Consider the following 24231-nt stretch of genomic DNA (forward strand, 5'->3'; position numbering starts at 1 on the left):
TTTGAATAACAATTGGCGGTCATGCAACACTGTACCCAAATGAATTTTTTACCATTTTTTTGAGACAGATAAAGCTTTATTTTGGTGGTATTTATTCACCACTGGGATTTGTATTTTTTTTGCTATGTAAATGAAATGTCCAAAAATTTTGAAAAAAAGTTTTTGTTATAAAATTTTGCAAATAAATAATATTTCATCATAAATCTTAGCCAAAATTTATTCCATTATCTTTTTAGTAAAAAAAAAAAAAAAATCCAAATTAGTTTATAAGCAAAAATTATAATTTTTAAACATTTTTTTTACATTTTTGTTTTTTTTTTTATATTATTATTTATTTATTTATTTTTTTTACATACTGTCACCCTAGCAGTACAGTGTCACCATGGTGACACTGTACTACTTGTGGGGGGTGATGAAGATTTTTTTTTTTTTTTACACTGATTGCTTTTACACCCATATAGGATGTAAAAGCAATCATTTCTCTTTCTCTCTGTGTGCATTCTTGCACTCATTGAGAAGTACTGAGTGAGCTGTGATTGGTCACAGCTTGTCACATGGTACAAGGCTTTTGTGAATAGCCTTGTACCATGTGACCTCTGTGATCATTCACAGATTTCACACGTAGTAAGCAATGATGTCAGAAGTGACATCTTGCTTACTACTTTGCATGTGATCACTGATTGGCCAATCAGTGATCACATGATCGGGACCTCGTACAGAGGTCCCGTCCGACGATCGGTGTTTCACTGTGTCCGGAGGACACAGCGGGCACCGGATCGCGGTGCTGCGCGCTCCCAGGGAGCGCGCACAAGCAGGGTGCGGGGAGGCCGTTTATAGACAGCCACCCGACCCTGCAGTGCCACCGTCCGGCCGTTTATATACAACGGCCGGACGGGAGGTGGTTAAGGAATTGAACTGGTTTACATTCTTACAATGTATGCACAAAACTACACAAAAGTTATCATCTTATTATCTTTTTCTTTGTGTCATCTGATTTTGACTATAGTCTCTGCAACAAAAATGTACGGGTTATGTTGCTGTACCCAAAGGATAGAGGCTATATAACATATGGTAAAATACAAACAGACATTTTACATATTTGTATTAATTTTATGTTGATGTGGGTAGCACAGTACTACGGCATATCTGTTTCTTATGAACTTTATTGAATTAAAGGTGATGGGGAGGAGAACTGTTAGTAAACAAAACAGTTCTCCTCCCCATTGGAGATCCTCGGAAATCACCAGGCGCCAGCAAATAGTCACCGGCCGGGATCTGGTGATTGACAACAGCCGCCGTGAATGGCAGCGTGGGCAGGGCTAGTGCACACCCCCTACCTGGAGATGCAAAATCACGTATATATATGTGATTTGTGTACCCGTGCCTCCCTGTAGCAGTATATCTGCTATAGGGCGGTCGGGAAGCAGTTAAGCAAGCAAGTAGTAGCAGCACTTGTTTGGTAAGAGACTGTAGCTATCCTGGATTAAGCAAGCTAGTGTAACACTACTCCCTTCGGAGTCGCTGAGTTTTGGGTCCCCCTACAGCTCTGCACAGCCAGACAACACCCATTTTCTTCCATACGTTGCATTCACAGTCAGTAAATAGTCCTTGAGCTTGGTTTTGGGATTTTATTAAGGGGTTGATAACTTGGATAGGGTTGAGGGGTGTATAGGATGCCCAAGGGAACTGTAAACTCGTGGACAAACTCCTTAGCAACTATGTTCAGATATGGACAAAATAGTCTCTCTTCTGAGAGGATATAAAGCTTTTTGGTGTACCTCCTCAGACCCCAGATGGATCCTCCTCTTCACCTAGCTGCCTAGGGTACTCCCTGGGCAAGAGGACCCAGAAGCTGCCAACTTAAAACAATGCCAGATGAGGAGCTGGTTGGGGTTTCCACCTGACTGCCCTCTCTCCTTATCCAGCACAGGAGGTGTAGGACTACTCACTCTGTCTCTCCTGTGAACTTGATGGGTTGGTGGCTGCCTTCATGCTTTATGCTGGGCTGGCTCCTTCCCTGCTCCATGGGCTGTCCTCTCTCTGGGGACAAGAGATCCTCCTTTCAACTTCTGCCAGAAGGTAGGCCTCTCTCCTGGGCCCCCTTCCAGGCTCCACATTCCAGCCTTCATGCCATCTTCCACCCAACACTGCTCCCTGCTGATCAGGTTCTCTCATACTTAAGGGCCACTCTGACCCCATGCCAATCCCCCTGCTTGGGGATTGGTCAGAGTCCCTTGAGCATGCAGATTATCCCCTCCTCACTTCACCCACTGCCTTCCAGAAACTTCTCAAGCGCCCCCAGCCCTGGCTGACTCATCCCAGGCTGTTACCAGCGTCTGGCAAAAAAAAAAAAACTAACTCTCCCTAGCTAAACTTGAGGGGTGCTACACTCACCCCCCCCCCCCCACACACACACACCCTAGAAAACAGGCATGTCCTCATTGGCTGGGGAACACAAACAGAAAAAAAAGGTTCCTGAGCCAGGCATCATCCCAAACAGAAACAAGGGAAGGGGGAAAAGGAAACACACTTGGAGGCGGGATAAATGCAAATAAATAAGTAGAAAAAAAATATAATATACATATATTTCATGTTTACATATGCCAACAAATAACATGTGCACAACCTGACTATAGTGGAGCTAACAGCAGGCAAAAGAACCAGAAACACATACACTATATTGCCAAAAGTATTGGGACACCCCTCTAAATCATTGGATTCAGGTGTTTCAATCACCTCCATGGCCACGTGTATAAAACCAAGCACATAGGCATGCAGGCTGCTTCTACAAACATTTGTGAAAGAATGGAGATCAGTGAGATCAGTGAATTCAAGCGTGGTACCGTGATAGGTTGCCACCTGTGCAATAAGCCCATCCATGAAATTTTCTTGCTACTAAATATTCCACGGTCAACAGTTAGTGGTATTATAACAAAGTGGTAGTAACTGGGAACAACAGCAACTCAGCCACGAAGTGGCAGGCCACGTAAAATGACAGAGCAGGTTCAGCGCATGCTAAAACTCAAAGTGCGCAGAAGTCGCTAACTGTCTGCAGAGTCAATAGCTAAAGACCTTCAAACTTTGTGTGGCCTTCAGGTTAGCACAACAACTGTGCGTAGAGAACTTCATGGAATGGGTTTCCATGGCCGAGCAACTGCATCCAATCCTTACATCACCAAGTGCAATGCAAAGTGTCAGAAGCAGTGGTGTAAAGCATGCTGCCACTGGACTCTAGAGCAGTGGAGACATGTTCTCTGGAGTGACAAATCATGCTTCTATCTCTGGCAATCTGATGGACGTGTCTGGGTTTGGTAGTTGCCAGGAGAATGGTAGTTGCCTGACTGCACTGTGACAAGTGTAAAGTTTGGTGGGGGGGGGATTATGGTGTGGAGTTGTTTTTCAGGGGTTAGGCTTGGCCCCGTAGTTCTAGTGAAGGGAGCTCTTAAGGCAAGGCATCAGCATACCAAGACATTGTGGACAATTTCCTGCTTCCAACTTTGTGGAAACAGTTTGGGGATTGCCCTTTCCTGGTCCAAAATTATTGCGCACCACTGCATAAAGCAAGGTCCATAAAAACATGGATGAGCGAGTTTGAGGTGGAGGAACTTGACTGACCTGCACAGAGTCCTGAAATCAACCTTCTTCATAAATGGATCTTCTTCATAAAAACTAATGGATCTTCTTGTTCTTGAGCAGGAGAAGACAGCCGTCCTGGAAAACCAGCAGAACAGTAAGAAGAAACTAGCAAAGAACAACAGAGCCCTGACTCTGGATAACTAACTACATATTTGTAAAACCACAAGGCATTTCAGTTAAATTAAGAAAAATGTCTTTTTTAGAGTTCTTAATAAGAACCTACCTTAATAAGAACCTTCAGCTCCTGCCTGTTGGTAGGCCCCTCTCTCTTGGGCCCCCTCCCATGCTCCACACTCCAGCCTTCACTCCATCTTCCACCAGACAATGCCCCCTGCTGATCAGGCTCTATTATATTTAAAGTGGTTGTAAAGGGTGAAGGTTTTTTACCTTCATGCATCCCACAACCAACTGGCCAGGAATGTAAAGAGGCCCTCGTCTTCTTCAACAAAGTATCCCCCCATGTTGATGGTGTGTGGCCTGGTGGTGTGGTTCACGAGGGGATGGGTGCATGTCCATACCATTTTAGTAAGACACACACAGCACACAGTTAACCCTTTGATCACCCAAAAGTTAACCCCTTCCTGCCCAGTGTTCTTAGTACAGTGTCAGTGCTATGTATTAGCACTGATCACTGTATTAATGTCACTGGGGATGTCAGTGGCAGTTAGTCAGTTCCCACCCAGTGTCAGAATGCCCGCCACAGTCCTGCAGTCCTGATATTAGTCGCTGATCGCCGTCATTAATAGTATAAAAAAAAATTAAAATTCCAGTATTTATACCACCATTTGTAGACGCTATAATTTTTAATTAATTTACACATATTGGGATTTTTTTAGCAAAGACATGTAGCAGAATACATTTTGGCCTAAATTTATGACAAAATGTGATTTTTAACATTTTTTTTATTGGACATGTTTAATAGTAAAAAGTTAAAACTATTGGGGTTTTTTTCAAAACTGTAATTTTTTTTGTTTACAGTGCAAAAATAAAAAATGCAGAGGTGATAAAATACACCCAAAGAAAGCTCTATTTGTGGAAAAAAAAGGACATACATTTCATTTATGTACAGTGTTGCATGACCGCGCAATTTTCAGTTAAAGTAACGCAATGCCATATCACATAAAATGGCCTGGTCAGGAAGGGGGGATAAATCCTCTGGAGGGCAAGTAGTTAAAGACCTGCTTCTTGGCTCACTTCTTCTTTCCTGGCATCATCCCTCCTAATTCACTATGTAAGTAAGATTTGAAATTGCCTCATTCAAACCTCACCTACATGGTGATTGTGTAGGCCTTCATGCTACATGTGCAGCGAGTCACTATTACCAAAACTTTGAAACTACTAATATACAGTATATATTATTATTATTACCATCCTATGGCTTATTTATGTATTTATTACACTTGAAATTCTTTCACTAGGCAGAGGGCTGGGAATGTATGGATGGAGAACTTCTCTCCCGGGGATAGGCTCTGAACTTAAGTCTTTGTCCCAGGTGAAAGAATGTCTATCTTCACCACTGGCATGAAGAGGGTGAAAAGTTTTCTTGTCTTTGTGTATTGATATAACTACCCAGTGACTCCAGACCTAGGTAGGGAATGCTGCAGTCTGTCTTTTTTTGTCATATTGTATTTAAATATATCTCAACAGTTGCAGGAGGCTAATTGTAGTTTGACTAGGTTGGTTGTAAAGCAGTGTTTCAATAATGACACTAAATTAGTTATCAATATACGTCTGTGTTACAGTTATCTAGCTTTATCAACAACCTTCCAAACTTGATTGCAAACCTTTCAGCCAAATGATAAGGTCAGGATTTTATAGAATACAATCACGTTCAGAATGCTATGAAGGGCTCTTATCCAAATGTGCATAGCAGAACTTGTTGCAGCATAATTTATGGATTTCACTAGGCAGTAGTTATGATTTGGTAGCTAATAAAGTTATTTTGATTAAAATAATATTAGCAAAAAAATGTAATAAAGGACAATCTAGCATATGGTGTATGGAATATAGAATTTATCAAATAGAAAACAAAACAAACAAAAAAGGCAATAGGAGCATTAACCTTATAGCGGAGTTCCACCCAAAAGGGGAAGTTCCGCTTTAAAGATTGGTCCCCCGCTCCCCATTAAGGATTGGCACCTTTGGGGAGTGGAGGGAGGGGGTACACGAAATTGACAAGTACCCGCTCCCACTTCCGCTGCGATTGCCTAGGCTATCGGAAGCGGAAGTTGTCCTCCTATCCTCCTTCTCCATAGTCTTGTGGAACATGTGACAGGTCCCAGAAGACGACAGGGCCATTCAGGAAGCGCAGCGCTACTTGCGCATGTGCAGTGGGCACCCAGCTGTGAAGCCGGGAGCTGTCACAGCCAGGTGCCCACACTGCCGGCGCCTGGAATACAGGACGGCCGGTGAAACAGGCTGCGGCAGGGCACCTTGGGATCGTGGGACAGGTGAGTGGCTGTTTTTTAAAAGTCAGCAGCTACAGTTTTTGTAGCTGCTGACTTTTATTTTTTAAAAGAGTGAGTGGAACTCCGCTTTAATAAGCACTGTATTCCCCCTACATTTGGAATACTTTGCTACTCTTTGTTACATCCAGTTGGCATTGAAAATCTGGTATTTACTAAATGCAGCATGCTCTATATCTTTATATATATATATATATGTTAACCCTTTACCTCCCCATTTAACTGGATGGAGAGACACAGCCTTAAATTTTGCCTTCATAATAACAGCATCACCATTCAGTGGTTTGTGAGGCCCTTATGCCTGGTATGCTTTTTTCACTAAGTCTAATCTACCCAAGAAGTATAATTATCCTCAGTACCTATGACTTATGACAACAGTGCAGGCTATTTTCATACAGTTTGATAACAGTAAACCATTTCAACAAGAAAAGTAAGTGGTCTAGATGGACCCTTTGGTCTTTATCTGGTTTGACAGTCTGTATTATTACATGTTAATGTAAGTGCAGTTTGTTCATATTTTCTTGTGAGAAATAGATGTTACTTAAAATGAAAACACCAGCACAGTGTTACTTTATATGCTAACTGCATGTCCATGTGTTACTAACAGTGGCTGCAAAATGACATTAATAAACACAACAAAGCTGTGAACATGTTCTTACTTATACTGGAAATATGTCACCTTAATACAATCATAACAGAGCCCTACATAATAATATCCCATCATGCAAAATCCTGCAGTGCAGTTTACTATTTATACTTTCCAATAAACATTTCTGTTATGGAATTCTGAGGCTCCATTCACACTAGTGCAATTTTAGATGTGACTTGAGTCACACATAATTGCATAACAATGGAAATCACATTGTTTTCAATGGTACACATCAATGAAATTCAGCACGGTGCAATTGTGGAAAAGGTTCCTGTATTACTTTGGTGCGATTCCAGAACAATTCCCATAGTATTTACAAACCACTTGGAAGTAGCTTCCAAGTTGCATTACATAATAGCACTAAAAGTCAGATCATTTTTTATTTTGAGACAGAGATTCAGAACTGGAATGAAATGGCAGTAGCAACAAATGGAAAACTATCATTAAAACACACAGCCAAGTTATGGTGTGCTAACTAAACGGAGGTTATTTACTTAATAAGTAATAAGTACTCCTGCCCAGCAAATATTTAGATCATTGACTTACCTAGCCAAGTTCAGGGGAAATTTCTATTTTATTTTAAATCCATACTTATAGGTAGCTAATAAAGGCATTCCTCCTTGTTGCCCTCTGTAATCTCACCTACTGTTTCTTTTTTTAATTGCTGTATCCCAGTCCAAATATTTCATGTAGGAGGCATCATTTCTGATGTGTCCAGTGCCCCATAGAATGAGCAAGCAAGATGGTGCTGGGAGTGTAGATACATACACCACTATAGTACAGATACATACACATACGTGCGCCAGCATTGATGTCAGGAAGCTACAAAGAGACACTGAGAAGACAATTCACCCAGCACACAGGTAGCTGGCTAGTGTGACCAGTCTTCCTGACAGAAAACTGACTTGTGTGCATAAACAGGCTTCATTGAAACCTGCATTAAAATAGGGTGCCAAAAAAGAAAGTGGTGGATTTTTTCTGAATGAGGTGAGAGCTGAATTTAATTACCATTTAATTTGTGGCTGAGCTGGGCTTTAAATACATTTTGTGTTTAAAACAAGAAAATTTAGTAAACCAGTACTTCCAAAAACATCAATGTGTACTTAAAATAACTTTACAGTACAGTATATTTTGAGTTTGGATAACTCAGCTGGATTTGGAAATAGAGCAAGATATATGTAAATGACAGTGACCACCTTTGATCAATCACATAGGTCTTCTGACATGCAGAACAGAACTAGTTGACAGAGTAATACCAGAAATGAACACTTCACTTTGCAAAGTTGGAAAGAATATATTGTGGCCAATCTCCAGAGGCTTGAGAAATATCTGGGTAAGCCAATGTAAGATCTGTTTTGCCAAATCAATAAATAGTTCTGCCCAGCATTAAAGCTAGTGATGTAGGCAGTTGAAGACATTTGAGAAGATTACCAACTCAGGAAAGGACATCAAACACTTTTGATTATTGGAGCTGTATAGCTAAAAATAGTCCCACCTCTACATCTACCACTTGCAAATTCCCACAAAAGAATTTCTCCCTTCTACATTATTTTTTACCCTTTTCCTTTCACGATCTTTTCTCTCACCCTTTTTTTATACTCATGCTTCACATTTACAGTTTTCCATACCCAGTTGCATTTTTTCTCTATTCCTGAAACTATATACCACTCTTTTATATGATCCTTTGTTCATTTCTCCTTTGGTGAAGAGCTGGTCTTGCCTCAGAGACAGAACAGACATGAAAATGGTGAGACAGCAACAGCTTTGATTGCCTTCACCTAATTTTTGTCTTTTTACTCTCCTTTCCTTCTTCCCCACTTTCTTTCTTTTTTTGAATCTGTCTCCAAATTCCCTACACTCTCTCTTTTTCTTTCTATCTCTCCCATTCTCTTTCCTTTTGTCTGCTGTGCACCTTGACTTACAGGTCACTATTTCGGTTGATGGGATTCTCACTTCAACTGGCTACACTCAAGAAGACTACACCATGCTGGGAAGTGATGACTTCTTCTACATCGGGGGCAGTCCAAACACAGCTGATCTCCCTGGGTCCCCTGTCAGTAACAACTTTATGGGGTGCCTCAAGGATGTGAGTATTATAACAACTATATTATATTAATCTATAAATTAATACATGTTAGGCATATAATTGTGTTTACATCAATACTTATAAGCAAAATGTAAAGTGTTAATGTGTACTGAATCTGATTGAAGAACAAAGATTTAGCCTTCATAGCCTTTGTACACAAAACAATGAAAACTGCGGACCAAATAAAATATACAGAAAATAAAATATATTGAACACACAAAATGGTACTGTGTAAGGTGGTTAGTATAAAAATACCAAAATATTCCTAAGGACTACTGTTTAGAGAAATGTGGGTTTTTTTTAAATAAGAGGACCTACAAATTGAGCTTCCTTTGTCCAAACTCATCAGCAGCTACACCTGCCATGTAACATGGTTACAATTTTGGTAAGGCTGAACATGTGGGTGTGTATATGTTTATAACACTACCATACCCTAGATCCTTGCACAATGCTAAGGGATTAATTTATCTACACTCTTATCTGACAACACCACCTGTGGAAGGGTGGTCCACATCCTTACAGCTCTAACAGTAACTTAAGCAGGTTATGGTTAAACTGCTTCTTGTCTGACTTCATTGAGTGGATGCGTGTTATCTTAAGAGACCTAGAATTGAAATCAGTCTTTTCCTTATGCTAGAATCACAGTTTAGATGTTTGTATACTGTTTACCCTGTCATACAAGTGAATTGCTGTATGTGGCTGATTCTGTGTTTGCATTTGTATTTACCAGTGCATGTGCGTCTGATGTATTTTCCAAACACAAAAGTTCAGGAAACATGTTGAGTGCACATGTGTTTCCAAGAGGACAGCCACAGACAGCCATTCCATTTAATGGCAGGTTGTTCATGATGCGCGCAGCTTCCTGAGCAGTGGAGATTACACTGGGAATAAAATATGCCTATAAAAGCCCCATGTGCATGGACCTATATAAGAGAATTGTCAGGATTAAACTGAACTGTAGCACTACCCCTGCAGGAGCCTCTAGTAATTTTTGGATCCTCTGCCCTTTCTAGCCTTAGATTGCCTTACCCTCATTGACACCATCAGAATACCTAGTTTGAAAAGTCACAGCAGATGTACAAGAATTTAACACACTAAAGATAAACAGTCTGGGGGACATTTCCTAAACTGGAGGATGCAAAATATGGTGGAGCTCTGCATATAAAACAATCTTTTTCCAGGTTTTATTTTCAAAACTTTATTGACAAGCTGAAGTTAGAAGTGATTGGCTACCATGCACAGCTGCATCAGATTCTGAGTGCTCCAGTTTTAGTAAATCTCTCCCCTGTATTGACAGGTTAAAGTGGAGCTCCAGGCTCCCCCCCAAAAAAAATTAAAAGTCAGCAGCTGTTGACTTTTAATACAAGGGCACTTACCTATCCAGGGGTCCAGCAATGTCCTCACCTGAGAAGATTATATAGTTGGCTTTGGGTGCTAGCACCGTCATCATCAGTAAAGGAAAATGGAAGTGAAGCCTTGCAGGTTCACAGCTGGTCTGCTACTGCGCATGTGTGGAGTGCTGCAGTTTGTGAATGGGCCGCAGTCTTCTGGGACCTGTGAAGTGTCCCAGAAGGCTGCAGGGATTAGGGAGGGCCGAACTTCTGGCTCAGATTGCCACGGTAATCTGACCCGGAAGTGGGAACGGGTACCTGTCAAAACCAGGTACACGCTCCCCCCCAAAAAGTGTGAAATGTCTCAGTGGGGGGGAAGCAGACAAGTGGAACTTCCCCTTTTGGGTGGAGTTCCGCTTTAAAGTCACAAATATAACAGAGCAGATCAATACCAATGCATGTAAATACAACAGTAACAGATACAGTGTACTCACTCAACACAGGCACCTCTAGAGTCAAACCCAACTTATACTATAGTATTAGGAGCATAAACATTATCTCTCTGTAAGAGAGATTGCTACTCAAGTGACCAAGAGAATTATGAAATATGTAGCAGACGAAGTTACTTGAAAACTTTTAAAGGGGCTAGTTTTAGGCCTACAAATATAAACTCAGTTAACAGCTACTCAGTTCTGCCCTCAGATATGGAGTGACTTTGTCAAGTCTTTATGGAAAACTTCTGCCAGCTATGTTTGAGCCCTTTAAGACCATTGGCACGCAGGATGATGACGATGGCTCAAAATGTGACATTTAACAGCAGTCTGGTGTAAGCGTGGGCTCAGTAGATGTGTAGACACCTTATGGCAGCAATGCAAAAACTGGTGCAAGTTCACAGGGAGCAGCATTTGAGCATACCAGGACTAAGTACTATACAGCCATGAGAAGTAGATGAATAACAAAGCAAAGTCAGTGTTCTGGAGTACTATTGCTCTATTTTTTACTTTGATGGCACCTGCTTAGTGATGGGTGCAATTGCAAATGTGACTGTACTCTTGAGGCAAAGTGTTGGTGGAGGAAAATGGCACTTAAAGAAATTTATATTGAAAAAAAGGGTTAACAAGTGGTTGGAACTGCAATGCGGATCAGATACCCTCTCAACGGATTACTCTGCAGGCAGTCCTCCAATGGCAGCAAGTGGTTTGTGAGGTGGGGGCTCCCTTATGCAGTAGTACAGCAGACAGCGGTAGATGTGGTAATGACTGGGACAGCAATTATTGAAGTGAATGTCTGCTCAGATCAGTCTACTGGTTCCAGCGTTCAGGCACAGAAAACCGCTCTCTCTTTCTCTCGAGCACTGCACAGCTTGACACAGCATGGTTTGGCACAGCCCAGCTTGACACACAGCACAGCTCTCTCAATCCTACCTGATTGGTGCACTTCCCCCAACTGCCCAGCTCCTTTCTGAGCTTTTACTTTTATATGGCCCCTCCTTCTCTCAGGTGCTTATGGGCCATGTATTTATTTGTAATCCAGTCACAGTTGGACAGGTCTAATTGGCAACTCCATCTTGTCGACAAATACGATTCTGCAATTCAGTAGCATTACCCAGTACTACGAAGCCAAACAATTTTCTGATTGGTTACCTTTCAGTCATCAATGCAAAAGCTAGAATAGATTGACATTTTAAATAATTTCACTACTGAAACTTATTATACATTCATAATATTATATTAGAAATTCAGTATATACAATCCTAGTTAAACTTTTTGGTGAATTGCTTCTATGAATGTGTATTTCATGAGATTAATATGGAACCTGCTATTTCTGATATATATTTGAAAATGCTTGTTGCAACAATGAACATTTGGCTTTAATCCTCTCTAAATCATTGACTTGGAATATGTACATAGAGCATATGTTCTACATTCACTCTGGTTTCATGTACTGCATACTTTTTCTGAGTCAGTGAGTCAGGCAGGGGACAGCTGGCAGACAGCAGCAGGAAAATTCCAGCAACTGACACATTCTGTGACATAGGTTCCAGTGGCAAAGAGGCAGTGAAGAATATTTTAAAAGATCACAATTCTATGCCGTGCGGAGTAAAAGAGGTTAGCTCTGAGAGAGAGACAGATGTGGATAAGCAAGGACATGCTGAATGAAATATAGTTTGTTGAAGGGCAGAGGCACATCCCAGAGGACAGATGGGAGCAACCATCACATTCCATTTGGTGGCACTGGCACACAGGCAAAGGCAGTACCCTGTCTGCAGCACACACACGGTCATATCAAGAGTCGCAGCCACTACGTGCTTGACCATCTTTATGAAGCTCCACCACAGACCTGTGAGCAGCACCTGAAAGAGAAAACTTGGCAACATGAGCTTTATCTTCCTTAATTAGTTGCTACATCCTCTTTCCCCCACATCCCCCTGTGCCTTGGCAAGTACCGTATTTGCCGGCGTATAAGACGACTGGGCGTATAAGACGACCCCCCTACTTTTCCTGCTAAAATGTAGTGTTTGGGCTATACTCGCCGTATAAGACTACCCCTCTTCCAATGCACACCAGTGGGAGGAATAGTGCCCCATCATTGATGTCAGTGGGAGGAATAGTGCCCCATCATTGGTATTAGTGGCAGGAATAGTGCCCCATCATTGGCATTAGTGGCAGGAATAGTGCCCCATCATTGGTATCAGTGGAGGAATAGTGCTCCATCATTGGTGTCAGTGGGAGGAACAGTGCCCCATCATTGGTGTCAGTGGGAGGAATAGTGCCCCATCATTGGTATCAGTGGCAGGAATAGTGCCCCATCATTGGTATCAGTGGGAGGAATAGTGCCCCATCATTGGTATCAGTGGGGGGAATAGGTGCCCCATCATTGGTATCAGTGGCAGGAATGGTGCCCCATCATTGGTATCAGTGGCAGGAATAGTGCCCCATCATTGGTGTCAGTGGGAGGAATAGTGCCCCATCATTGATGTCAGTGGGAGGAATAGTGCCCCATCATTGGTGTCAGTGGGGGATGGAATAGTGCCCCATCGTTGGTGTCAGTGGGGGGGGGAATAGTGCCCCATCATTGGTGTCAGTGGGGGGGAGGAATAGTGCCCCATCGTTGGTGTCAGTGGGAGGAATAGTGCCCCATCATTGGTATCAGTGACACCAATGATGGGGCACTATTCCTCCCACTGAGACTTGCTGACCCTGTTCTCGTATGGTGCTGCTGCAGCCAGCATATGTGGTTGCAGCAGCACCTCTACACAGAACACTTACCTGCTGCTCCGGCACTCAATTTTCGCGGGGCCTCTCGGCTCCGCCCCCTCGCCGGTGATTGGCTGCCTGTGTGCCTTTCCTGAGCTACAGTTCAGGCGGCCAATCACCGGTGAGGAGGCGGAGCCGAGCAGCCGCACGAACATCCAGTGGCCGAACTGAAGGAGACGCCGCGCTTCCTGGACCGGACCGTCGTGGGACTGGATCCAGGTAAGAGACATCAGCCCCTGCAAACCCCTGTACTTAATGCCGCAGCCCCCCTAAACATGTGTACCGACTTTTGAGAAGATTTTCAAGGGTCAAAAAGTCGTCTTATACGCCGGCAAATACGGTACCTCTGCTGCATTCAGGGGGAGAGAGAAAAGGTTTATTGGTTTCTTAGAAGCCTTTAGTTAGACTGGGACACAAAGGCTGGAACCTCAGCACTCATTATCACCCACCCCACTGTCTTCACTAGGCACTGTCACACTCCTTGCAGGAATGAAAAAGAAGCTGCACCTTTAAACAAAAGCCATGTTCAGCACCTGAGTGCTAGCTTATTGTCTGTCATGCCCCTCAGTGGTTGATACCCCACCACCATTACCTTTACACAAGGCCATTTCTGTCCTTCATCTTCATCTGTCCATCTTCAAAATGCAAAATTTGTCCTTGTTGCTGGATCACACTGTCAACACCTGGGTAATGAACACAAGCAGGGAAGGGGACAAGTGCAAGCTAAGTGCTGGCACTTGGCAGCACAGTGGCTAAATGGTCAGCACTTCCACCTGGCAGCACTAGGGTTGTTGGTTCGAATCCCAGCCACGGCACCTCCTGCCTGGAGTTTGCATGTTCTCCCTGTGCCTGCATGGGTTTCCTCCGGGTACTCCGGTTTCCTCCCACACTCTAAAGACATGCTGGTAGGTTAATTGGATCCTGTCTAAAATTGGCCCTTGTATATGAGTTAGAGACGTTAGATTGTACACCCCTTGAGGGTTAGGGACTGATGTGAATGTATAATATATATATGTAAAGCGCTGCGTAAAATTGACGGCGCTATATAAGTACCTGTAATAAATAAATAATAAATACAGTTGTGGCCAAAATTATTCAACCCCCACTGAAATTGAGTGTTTTGGCCAGTTTGACATTGCTTTTGATCATTCAGTCATCTTGCTTACATTTACATTAAAGAGGCACTTGTAGGTCAGACAAATATAACATAACAGTTATAATGAAATAACCACAAATGTCTTTTCTGTGCTCACAGCATTATCAGTTTTATTCAACCCCCAAGTGACATTCAATCTTAGTACTTAGTACAGCATCCTTTTACAGTTATAACAGCTTTTAAACGTGAAGCATAGCTTGACACAAGTGTCTTGCAGCGATCTACGGGTATCTTCGCCCATTCTTCATGGGCAAAGGCCTCCAGTTCAGTCACATTCTTAGGCTTGCGCACTGCAACTGCTTTCTTTAAGTCCCACCAGAGGTTCTCAATCGGATTTAAGTCTGGTGACTGCGATGGCCACTCCAAAATGTTCCAGCCTTTCCTCTGCAACCATGCTCTAGTGGACTTGGAGGTATGCTTGGGATCATTGTCCTGTTGAAAGGTCCAACGTCTCCCAAGCCTCAGGTGTGTGACGGACTGCATCACGTTTCCATCCAATATCTCCTGGTACTGAAGAGAATTCATGGTACCTTGCACACGCTGAAGCTTCCCTGTACCTGCAGAAGCAAAACAGCCCCAAAGCATGATTGACCCTCCACCATGCTTCACAGTAGGCAAGGTGTTCTTTTCATCATAGGCCTTGTTCTTCCTCCTCCAAACATAGCGTTGATCCATGGGCCCAAACAGTTCTAATTTTGTTTCATCAGTCCACAGAACACTATCCCACAACTTTTGTGGTTTGTCCACATGGCTTTTGGCATACTGCAGTCGACTCTTCTTATTCTTTGGAGACAGCAAGGGGGTACGCCTGGGAGTTCTGGCACGGAGGCCTTCATTACGCAGTGTGCGTCTTATTGTCTGGGCTGAAACTTCTGTACCCACATCTGACAAATCTTTTCTCAGTTCCTCAGCAGTCACACGGGGACTTCTCTCCACTCTACGCTTCAGGTAGCGCACAGCAGTCGAAGTCAGCATCTTCTTTCTGCCACGACCAGGTAGCGTTTCAACAGTGCCCTTTGCCTTGAATTTGCGAATGATGCTTCCTAAGGTGTCTCTTGGTATGTTTAACATCTTTGCAATCTTCTTATAGCCATTGCCCTTCCTGTGAAGAGAAATCACCTCTTCTCTTGTCTTCCTGGACCATTCTCTTGCCTTCACCATGTTTGTAACCACACCAGTAAATGTCTAGAAGGAGCTGAGTATCACAGTCATTTTAAAGCTGCCTAATTGGTGCTTATTATGCTTGATTGCTGCTCGGTGACATCCACAGGTGTTTTCAATACCTGATGGAAAGCACCTGTATGAACCTCTGTTCTTCAGAGTGGTAGTCTTTAAGGGGTTGAATAATTGTGGCAATGAAGAAACCACATAAGAACCATTTACTACTGTATTACATAAACAATTGATGTCATTTTAGTTGCATTTGGGTAGTTACAACGTCCTTGTAGGATTTGATTCTGAATACAATTCCAAATGTACACTATAGTCCCTAAACCCCTTTACAGCATTGGGGGTTGAATAATTTTGGACACAACTGTAAATAAGTGTTGCAGATAGAAAAACTTTAATGCTTATAAAATCAATGCACTCACAGAAGTGACATTAAGAAAGGCATGTAACGATATGTGTACCTGCCTTCACATGTCCTGGTTTCCATAACCCTTAGAGAGGCTGTCTTCATGGCTCAGTCTTTACTGAAGCTGACAAGGAAGTCCAGAACAAGTAGTTATTCTCACTTAGTGAGTCTTGATTCTACCTCAAGTCCTAGATGCAGGCAGTGGCGTTACTAGGGTAGGTGTCACTTGGTGCAGTAAAACATGGTGTCATCCCCCCCAGGCTCCTCCTCGGCCAAGTCTACTATCTAGCCTACCACAGACCCCTGCAGTGAAGATGGAGAAGAGACTTTTGTGAAAAATTAGAACTGCAGGTTGTGGAAATGGTGGGATGGTCGGAAGGGTCTAATGAGAGACTGGAACTGAGAAATGATAACTGGCGGCAAGTGAACAAGAGGAGAAAATAATGGGGGAGTGGATTGGGGGGGGTGAGAGTTTTTGCTGTCTTACACTTTCTCTCTCTCCTTGTCTCTCTCTCCTCCCCCCCCCCCATTGCTGGCCCTTTCTCTTGTCGCTTTATGGGGTTTTCCGTGAGGGGACCAGAGTGAGAGATTTGGATAAGGTTGGACACCTGGTGGCCTAGTAGGTTACGTTTTTAATATCCCTTATGTTGGAAATGGGGGATCACATTAGGCTCCCATGTTTAGAGTCTTACCCTAAAATAAGAATCGTCAGAGGGAGAAACCTACGTCAGATTCCAGGGCAATATGTAGGCCAGGGAGTTTTTAAGGGTAATTCGGGTTAGGGAGGGGGTGGGAAACGGGAAGGGGTGGGAAACGGGAAAGCATGGGAGGGGTGAGGGGAGGAAAGGGGGGCAGATGGTAGGGTAGGAGTCCATCATATGAACATGTTTTGCTGGTCTACATGGAAATGGAGGAGTGGTAGAGAAGGGAAACAGTAAAAAGATATGAGTTTGATTAATATTATGACCTACAATGTGAAAGAACTAAATTATTCAATTAAAAGACATAAGGTTTTGAGGGAGGTACGCCAACATTCTATAGATGTGGTCTTCTTACAAGTGACACACTTAACTCATGACACCAAGTTATACTCAAGGAATTATCAACACTGGCATTATGCAGACTCACCAATAAAGAGGGCTAAAGGAGTTGCAATTGGATTTTCAAAAAACATAGGTTTTAAAGTGGAAGAGAAATTGGTTGACGCAGAGGGTAGATATCTAGGCCTTAGAGGGGAAATACAGGGACAAAAATACACTCTGGTTACTGTCTACTGCCCAAACAGGCCCCTGGATGGATACATCATCATGTGCGCAGAGAGATGAGGGCATACAATTAAGAATGTTGAAAAAGAGGTTACATCAAAATCAACTAATAGATATTTGGAGAGTGAATCACCCTAGAGAAAGAGATTATACCTTCTTCTCGTCTGCGCACAGATCGTATTCACGATTGGACTATATTTTAATTGAGCATCTAAAATCATTGATTAAACCCGATATTAAGTGGTGTCTATCTCAGACCATGCTCCACTTACAGCGAGCCTGCGGGTAGGTGGGTACAAGAATAGGAGGGCTATGTGGAGATTAAACGAGTCACTTATACAAGATATTGAAATAGAGAGAAGGTTAAGGTATGAAATTGAACAATTTTGTACCTTGAATGAGACGGAGGAATTATTAATAGCTACTGTTTGGGAAGCTCATAAAGCTTACATTAGGGGAGTACTGATAGCTCAAGGAATAAAAAAAAAGAAAGAATGGGAGAGAAAAATAAAGGGGGTGTTGGAAGAGTTATATAAATTAGAACAGACCCATAAAAAAAGCAGGAATCAAATATACAGTGGGGATCGAAAGTTTGGGCACCCCAGCTAAAAATTTGTATTAATGTGCATAAAGAAGCCAAGGAAAGATGGAAAAATCTCCAAAAGGCATCAAATTACAGATTAGACATTCTTATAATATGTCAACAAAAGTTAGATTTTATTTCCATTATTTACACTTTCAAAATAACAGAAAACAAAAAAATGGCGTCTGCAAAAGTTTGGGCACCCTGCAGAATTTATAGCATGCACTGCCCCCTTTGCCAAGCTGAGACCTGCCAGTGTCATGGATTGTTCTCAATCATCGTCTGGGAAGACCAGGTTATGTCAATCTCAAAGGTTTTAAATGCCCAGACTCATCTGACCTTGCCCCAACAATCAGCACCATGGGTTATTCTAAGCAGTTGTCTAGAAAACTGAAACTGAAAATAGTTGACGCTCACAAAGCTGGAGAAGGCTATAAGAAGATAGCACAGCGTTTTCAGATGTCAATATCCTCTGTTCGGAATGTAATTAAGAAATGGCAGTCAGGAACAGTGGAAGTTAAAGCAAGATCTGGAAGACCAAGAAAAATATCAGACAGAACAGCTCGCAAGATTGTGAGAAAAACAATTCAAAACCCACGTTTGACTGCACGATCCCTCCAGAAAGATCTGGCAGACACTGGAGTTGTGGTACACTATTCCACTATAAAGAGATACTTGTACAAATATGGTCTTCATGGAAGAGTCATCAGAAGAAAACCTCTTCTACATCCTCACCAGAAAAAATCATCGTTTGAACTTTGCAAATGAACATATAGACAAGCCTGATGCATTTTGGAAACAAGTTCTGTGGACCGATGAGGTTAAAATTGAACTTTTTGGCCGGAATGAGCAAAGGTACGTTTGGAGAAGAAGGGGCACAGAATTTAATGAAAAGAACCTCTGTCCAACTGTTAAGCATGGGGTTAGATCAATCATGCTTTGGGGTTGTGTTGCAGCCAGTGGCACAGGGAACATCTCCCGAGTAGAAGGAAAAATGGATTCAATAAAATTTCAGCAAATTTTGGATGATAACTTGATGCCATCTGTGAAAAAGCTGAAGTTAAAGAGAGGATGGCTTCTACAAATGGATAATGATCCTAAACACACCTCGAAATCCACGGGGGATTACGTCAAGAGGCGTAAACTGAAGGTTTTGCCATGGCCTTCACAATCTTCTGACCTCAACATACTTGAAAATCTATGGATAGACCTTAAAAGAGCAGTGCGTGACAGACAGCCCAGAAATCTCAAAGAACTTGAAGACCTTTGTAAGGAAGAATGGGCAAAGATACCTCAAACAAGAATTGAAAGACTCTTGGCTGGCTACAAAAAGCGTTTACAAGCTGTGATACTTGCCAAAGGGGGCAGTACAAGATATTAACTCTGCAGGGTGCCCAAACTTTTGCAGACACCATTTTTTTGTTTTCTGTTATTTTGAAAGTGTAAATGATGGAAATAAAATCTAACTTTGTTGACTTATTATAAGAATGTCTAATCTGTAATTTGATGCCTTTTGGAGATTTTTCCATCTTTCCTTGGCTTCTTTATGCACATTAATACAAATTTATAGCTGGGGTGGCCAAACTTTCGATCCCCACTGTATATCAGAGGATTATCCTTAAAAGAGAAGAATTAAAAGATTTAATGGAACAGGAGACCAGGAAGGTTTTCAATAGCATTTCAAATGAAAGATATAGTTGGGAGAACAGGCCAGGGAAACACCCGATGAAAAGGCTAAAAGACAAGAAATCTAAAAATTATACAGAAAATATTAAAAATGAGAAAGGGGATCTGGTTTACTCCACCACAGATATTGCTAACATGTTCCAAAAGTTTTATAGTAAGCTTTATGAGGTGAACCCGAAAAATCAGAAAGTACTGGATGAAGGGAAGAACAGGTAAAGTTTAGAATTCCTCAAGGAGGCACATTTACCGAGATTAGCAGAAGATAAATTAGTAGCATTGGAACGTATAATCTCTCAGGAGAAAATTAGTGCAGCACTGAAGAGTACGGTCAGTGGAAAGAGCCCAGGCCATGATGGTTATATGGTAGGATATTATAAAAATGTAAAGAAATATTAGTACCTAAATTATGTAGTTATATGAACGCATTAAGTGAGGTGACAGAAATGAGAGAAGAATCACTGCAGGCATACAGTATATAAAAGTTATTCTCAAAGAAGGGAAGGATAGTGCACAATGCGCTAGTTATAGACCCATATCATTATTAAATATTGATACAAAGTTATTTGCGATAGTCCTCGCCACCAGGATGAAGGAGCTGTTTCCAGAGTGGATACACCTAGATCAAGTGGGTTTTGTTCCAGGAAGAGAAGGAAGAGACAAGGTATAAGAACATTGTTACTCCTACAGAAAGCAAGGAAAGGGAAACAGTTGACGATTATCCTGTCGATAGATGCAGAAAAAGTCTTTGACCGGGTGGACTGGGGATTCATGATTAATACACTTGAAGCTTTGGGAATAGGGAGTAAAATGATAAGATGGATAAAAGGGCTTTATAATGGACCTTCCGCATCAAGTAATTTAAATGGGTCCTTGTCAGGATCCTTTAAAATGTATAACGGTACTGGATAGGGATGTCCTCTATTGCCTTTGTTATTTGTAATATCCCTGGAACCATTACTGGCAATGGTGAGAAAGAGTATAGATATCAGAGGAATTAGGATAGGAGAGGTAGAATATAACGTGGCAGCATATGCAGATGATATGTTGTGTTATATCGTTAATCCTAGATTGATGTTGCCTAATTTAGGAGAATATTAAAACAATATGGGACACTGTTAAATTTGAAAATAAATTAATCCAAATCTGAGATCCTAAATATCAATGCTGTAAAGGCGGAGATGCAGACCCTGCAAAAAGATTTTCCTTTCACATGGAGAAATAGAGAATTAAGTTACTTAGGAATAAAGTTAACTCCTTCAATAAAAAATCTATATCAAGTTAATTATATACCATTAATAAATGAAATCAAAGATGAGTTAAGAAGACTTTCAACAGGGGGAGGTCTTGTGGATCTGACATAATATACTGATCAAGATGGATATATTTATATATTTACCAGGACCTTTCTTCAAGATATTAAGAACAATGATATTGAGGTTTATATTGGCTAACAAGAAAGCAAGAATTCGTTATGAGACTCTATGTAAAAATAAAAAGAGAGGAGGATTGAACCTGCCAGATGAGGAAGTATTACAGAAATTACAGATTAAAAAAGTATATGCAGATGCAAATTTCAAGCGTGCAACTAAAACACTATTAGAAAAGAACGACTTGGTCATCCGCCCTGCGGATAAAGGTGGAGTAATAGTAGTCTTGAATAAACAGGATTACATGGAGGAAGTATACAACATTTTGAAAGATTCCTCCACATACCTTCCCCTCTATCATAATCCTACAACGACCTTTAAGAACGCCCTGAAAGCTATCATTAAGACGGGCTTTGATAGAGATATCATCAACAAAAAAGAAAAGGACTTTCTTTGTCCCAAGGCACCTAAAATACCAATCCTCTATATCTTACCTAAGATCCACAAGGACCCTTTGAAACCCCCGGGAAGGCCAATAGTCAGCGGGATTAATTCCCTTTGCTCTAAGATCGGGCAATACATAGACCATTATCTTCAGCCACTAGTAGTCCACACCCCCTCATATCTCAATGACACTAAACAGGTCCTAAATGCCATTAAAGACGTAGTTATCACTCCATCCACAATACTGGTTACAGCAGATGTTGAATCGTTGTACAGTAACATTAACCATGCAGATGGAATGAGAGCCGCAGAATGTTACCTAAGACAGCAAAGCCCTCTTGGTTCCACACATATTGATTTCATTATAGAATTACTTGAATTTGCGATGGTTAAGAATTACATGTGGTTTGATGGCAAATATTATTTACAAATAAAGGGTGTGGCTATGGGGGCGAAATTCGCCCCCAGTCTTGCCAACTTATTTATGTCCTACTGGGAGGAAGAGATTATATACTCCAGGGACTGGCCAGAATTGGTCTTCTATAGTAGATACATTGACGATATTCTCTTGTTGTGGAATGGGAATACACAATCGCTAGAAAACTTTTTCACTACCTTGAATTATAATAATCACAATATCAGACTCACCTATAACTTCAGTCATGAAGAAGTTAGTTTTTTAGACCTTACCTTGGTGACGGTAGACAATAAAATTATCACCAAAACGTTTTTCAAGTCGTCGGATCGGAATAGTTATATTCCTTTGGATAGTTGCCATCATCCCAGCTGGCTTGCTAATGTCCCCAAAGGACAATTGCTAAGACTGAGAAGAAATTGTACAAACACCTCAGATTTTCAGATACAAGCTAATATTTTGATAGAACGTTTTTTGGAGAAGGGCTATAATGGGGTGTCCCTAGATAATACTATCACAGAAATCACCCAGATTAGTCAGGAGGAACTTTTAGGTACTAGTTCTAAGAAAATGAATGACATTTTTTGTCCGTTTATCACTACCTTTTCTGTTCAACATAGAGCAGTTAAACATATCATCAAGAAAAATTGGAATATATTAAAATCAGATCCAGTTTTGAGTAACATATTTCCTGATACACCTGAAGTAATTTTTCGGAGACCAGCCATTCTTAGAGATAAAATATCTCCTAACATTATTAACCCTCCTGTTAAATCACTCACACTGTTTAATATGAAAGGATTTTACCCCTGTAATAGGTGCATTGCCTGTAAATGCAATGGAAGTAGAAAGAAGAAAATCTATTCCTATAGTTCCAGTCAAACACACAAGACATATGAAATAGATCAATTTATAAGTTGTGACAGCAAATTTGTAGTTTATCTACTTGAATGCCCGTGTTCCAAACAATATATCGGCCGGACCACCAGGAGGCTTAGAGACCGCCTTCGGGAACACATTGCTAACATCAGAAAAGGATATAAAGACCACTCATTATCCCTACTTTACAGACGTTTCCATCATAGGGATCCCACATCACTCAAGTTTGTGGGGATCGACTTAGTCACCCCACATTGGAGGGGTACACATAAAGTGAGAGCAGTTTCCCAGCTGGAGACTAAACACATTTTCGAATTGGGCACTTCCCACCCAGCGGGGCTTAATATAGACTTAGATCTTAACTGCTTCATTGCTAATGGGTGACGCAAATTTAAATAAATAATTATTTTTTATATATATATAGTCCTTTTATAGACGCATGGACTGACCATCTCACATGCGTTTCTATCCAAGCATTTTCTAAATATTTTTTAATGATTTTCACATGTGTCATTAGTTTTGGGGTTAGTGCAGATTTAGTTCTGTAGTCTTCTTGTTATTACGTTTTTATTTTATTTTAGTTTTATTCTCTGAGAATTTTTTTCTGGTATATAACTTTTATGTATATGATGTCTTTTTGAATGTTGGTAAATTTTAACTTGTAAAGAAATAATGACGCATGTATATACACATACTCAAATTATACTACTTAATTGGAATAAGTTCAACACATTGGCGCTATCGCGCTTATTTTATATACTTTATATAGATTTGAATTAGATCGTCTTTCAAATAGGTGTATTTACACCGTTGTTGAACTTGTCTTCATTGACATTCATTTGTCAAATATAGGGCATTTTTGCCCTTCTATCCTGTGTCTTTGAGCTCCATTAAAATGGAAGACGGAGCCACGCACATGCGCCTTAGTTATTGCACACTGGCGCATACGAAACCGCGCATGCGTCATTATGCTTATTTATATGCGCCTACCCATACCTCTGAAGATGTGCGTGCGCACGTAACGCGTAAGGAGGAGCCTGGACGTCGAGACGCTACGCCGCCGGAGCCACGTGGAGGCCCGGCGGCCATTATTCAGAGTGTCAGGGTTAGTTTGTCTTGCTGACACATCTTTATGATACCTGCCTACTTTGAATTGGATACTCTAATTTTTAATAAAGCTGCTTTTTATAACCTACTACACTATGGGTGTCCTTCCCTAAACTCCCCTGAGGAGCTTTTGCTTGCAGAATCCTGATCTTGGAATCCTACACCTAATTGGGAAGAGGAGGATCTGTTGCTGCATCCACAGAGGAGGGATCCACCATTCCTGTAACTGGACCAGCTTTATTCCCTTCTGGATTGAGGATCCATGAGCTCTAGATGCACACTGTGTTTATGTGTCTTGCTTCTGGTGAGTGCGTTTTTCAGCCGTTTCC

The 24231-nt window shown here is 41.5% G+C and overlaps 1 protein-coding gene across 18 annotated transcripts in view; it reads left to right on the forward strand.

The window, feature by feature from the left end:
• Window positions 1–24231, forward strand: part of LOC149443234 (neurexin-2-like) — a 2355461-nt gene that overhangs the window by 1049143 nt on the left and 1282087 nt on the right. For 17 of the 18 annotated variants that reach the window (XM_089655720.1, XM_089655731.1, XM_089655727.1 and 14 more), the window contains one exon: window positions 8675–8836. The exons of the other annotated variant lie outside the window; for it this stretch is intronic. In XM_089655720.1, the coding sequence (XP_089511846.1) occupies window positions 8675–8836 (162 nt within the window). The remainder of the gene's footprint in view (window positions 1–8674; window positions 8837–24231) is intronic. 18 annotated transcript variants of the gene reach the window in all.

The sequence above is a fragment of the Staurois parvus genome, unplaced genomic scaffold (genome assembly GCF_062004578.1).
Source record: "Staurois parvus isolate SC_StPar_1 unplaced genomic scaffold, SC_StPar_1.0 ptg000866l, whole genome shotgun sequence".
Classification (NCBI taxonomy): Eukaryota; Metazoa; Chordata; class Amphibia; order Anura; family Ranidae; genus Staurois; species Staurois parvus.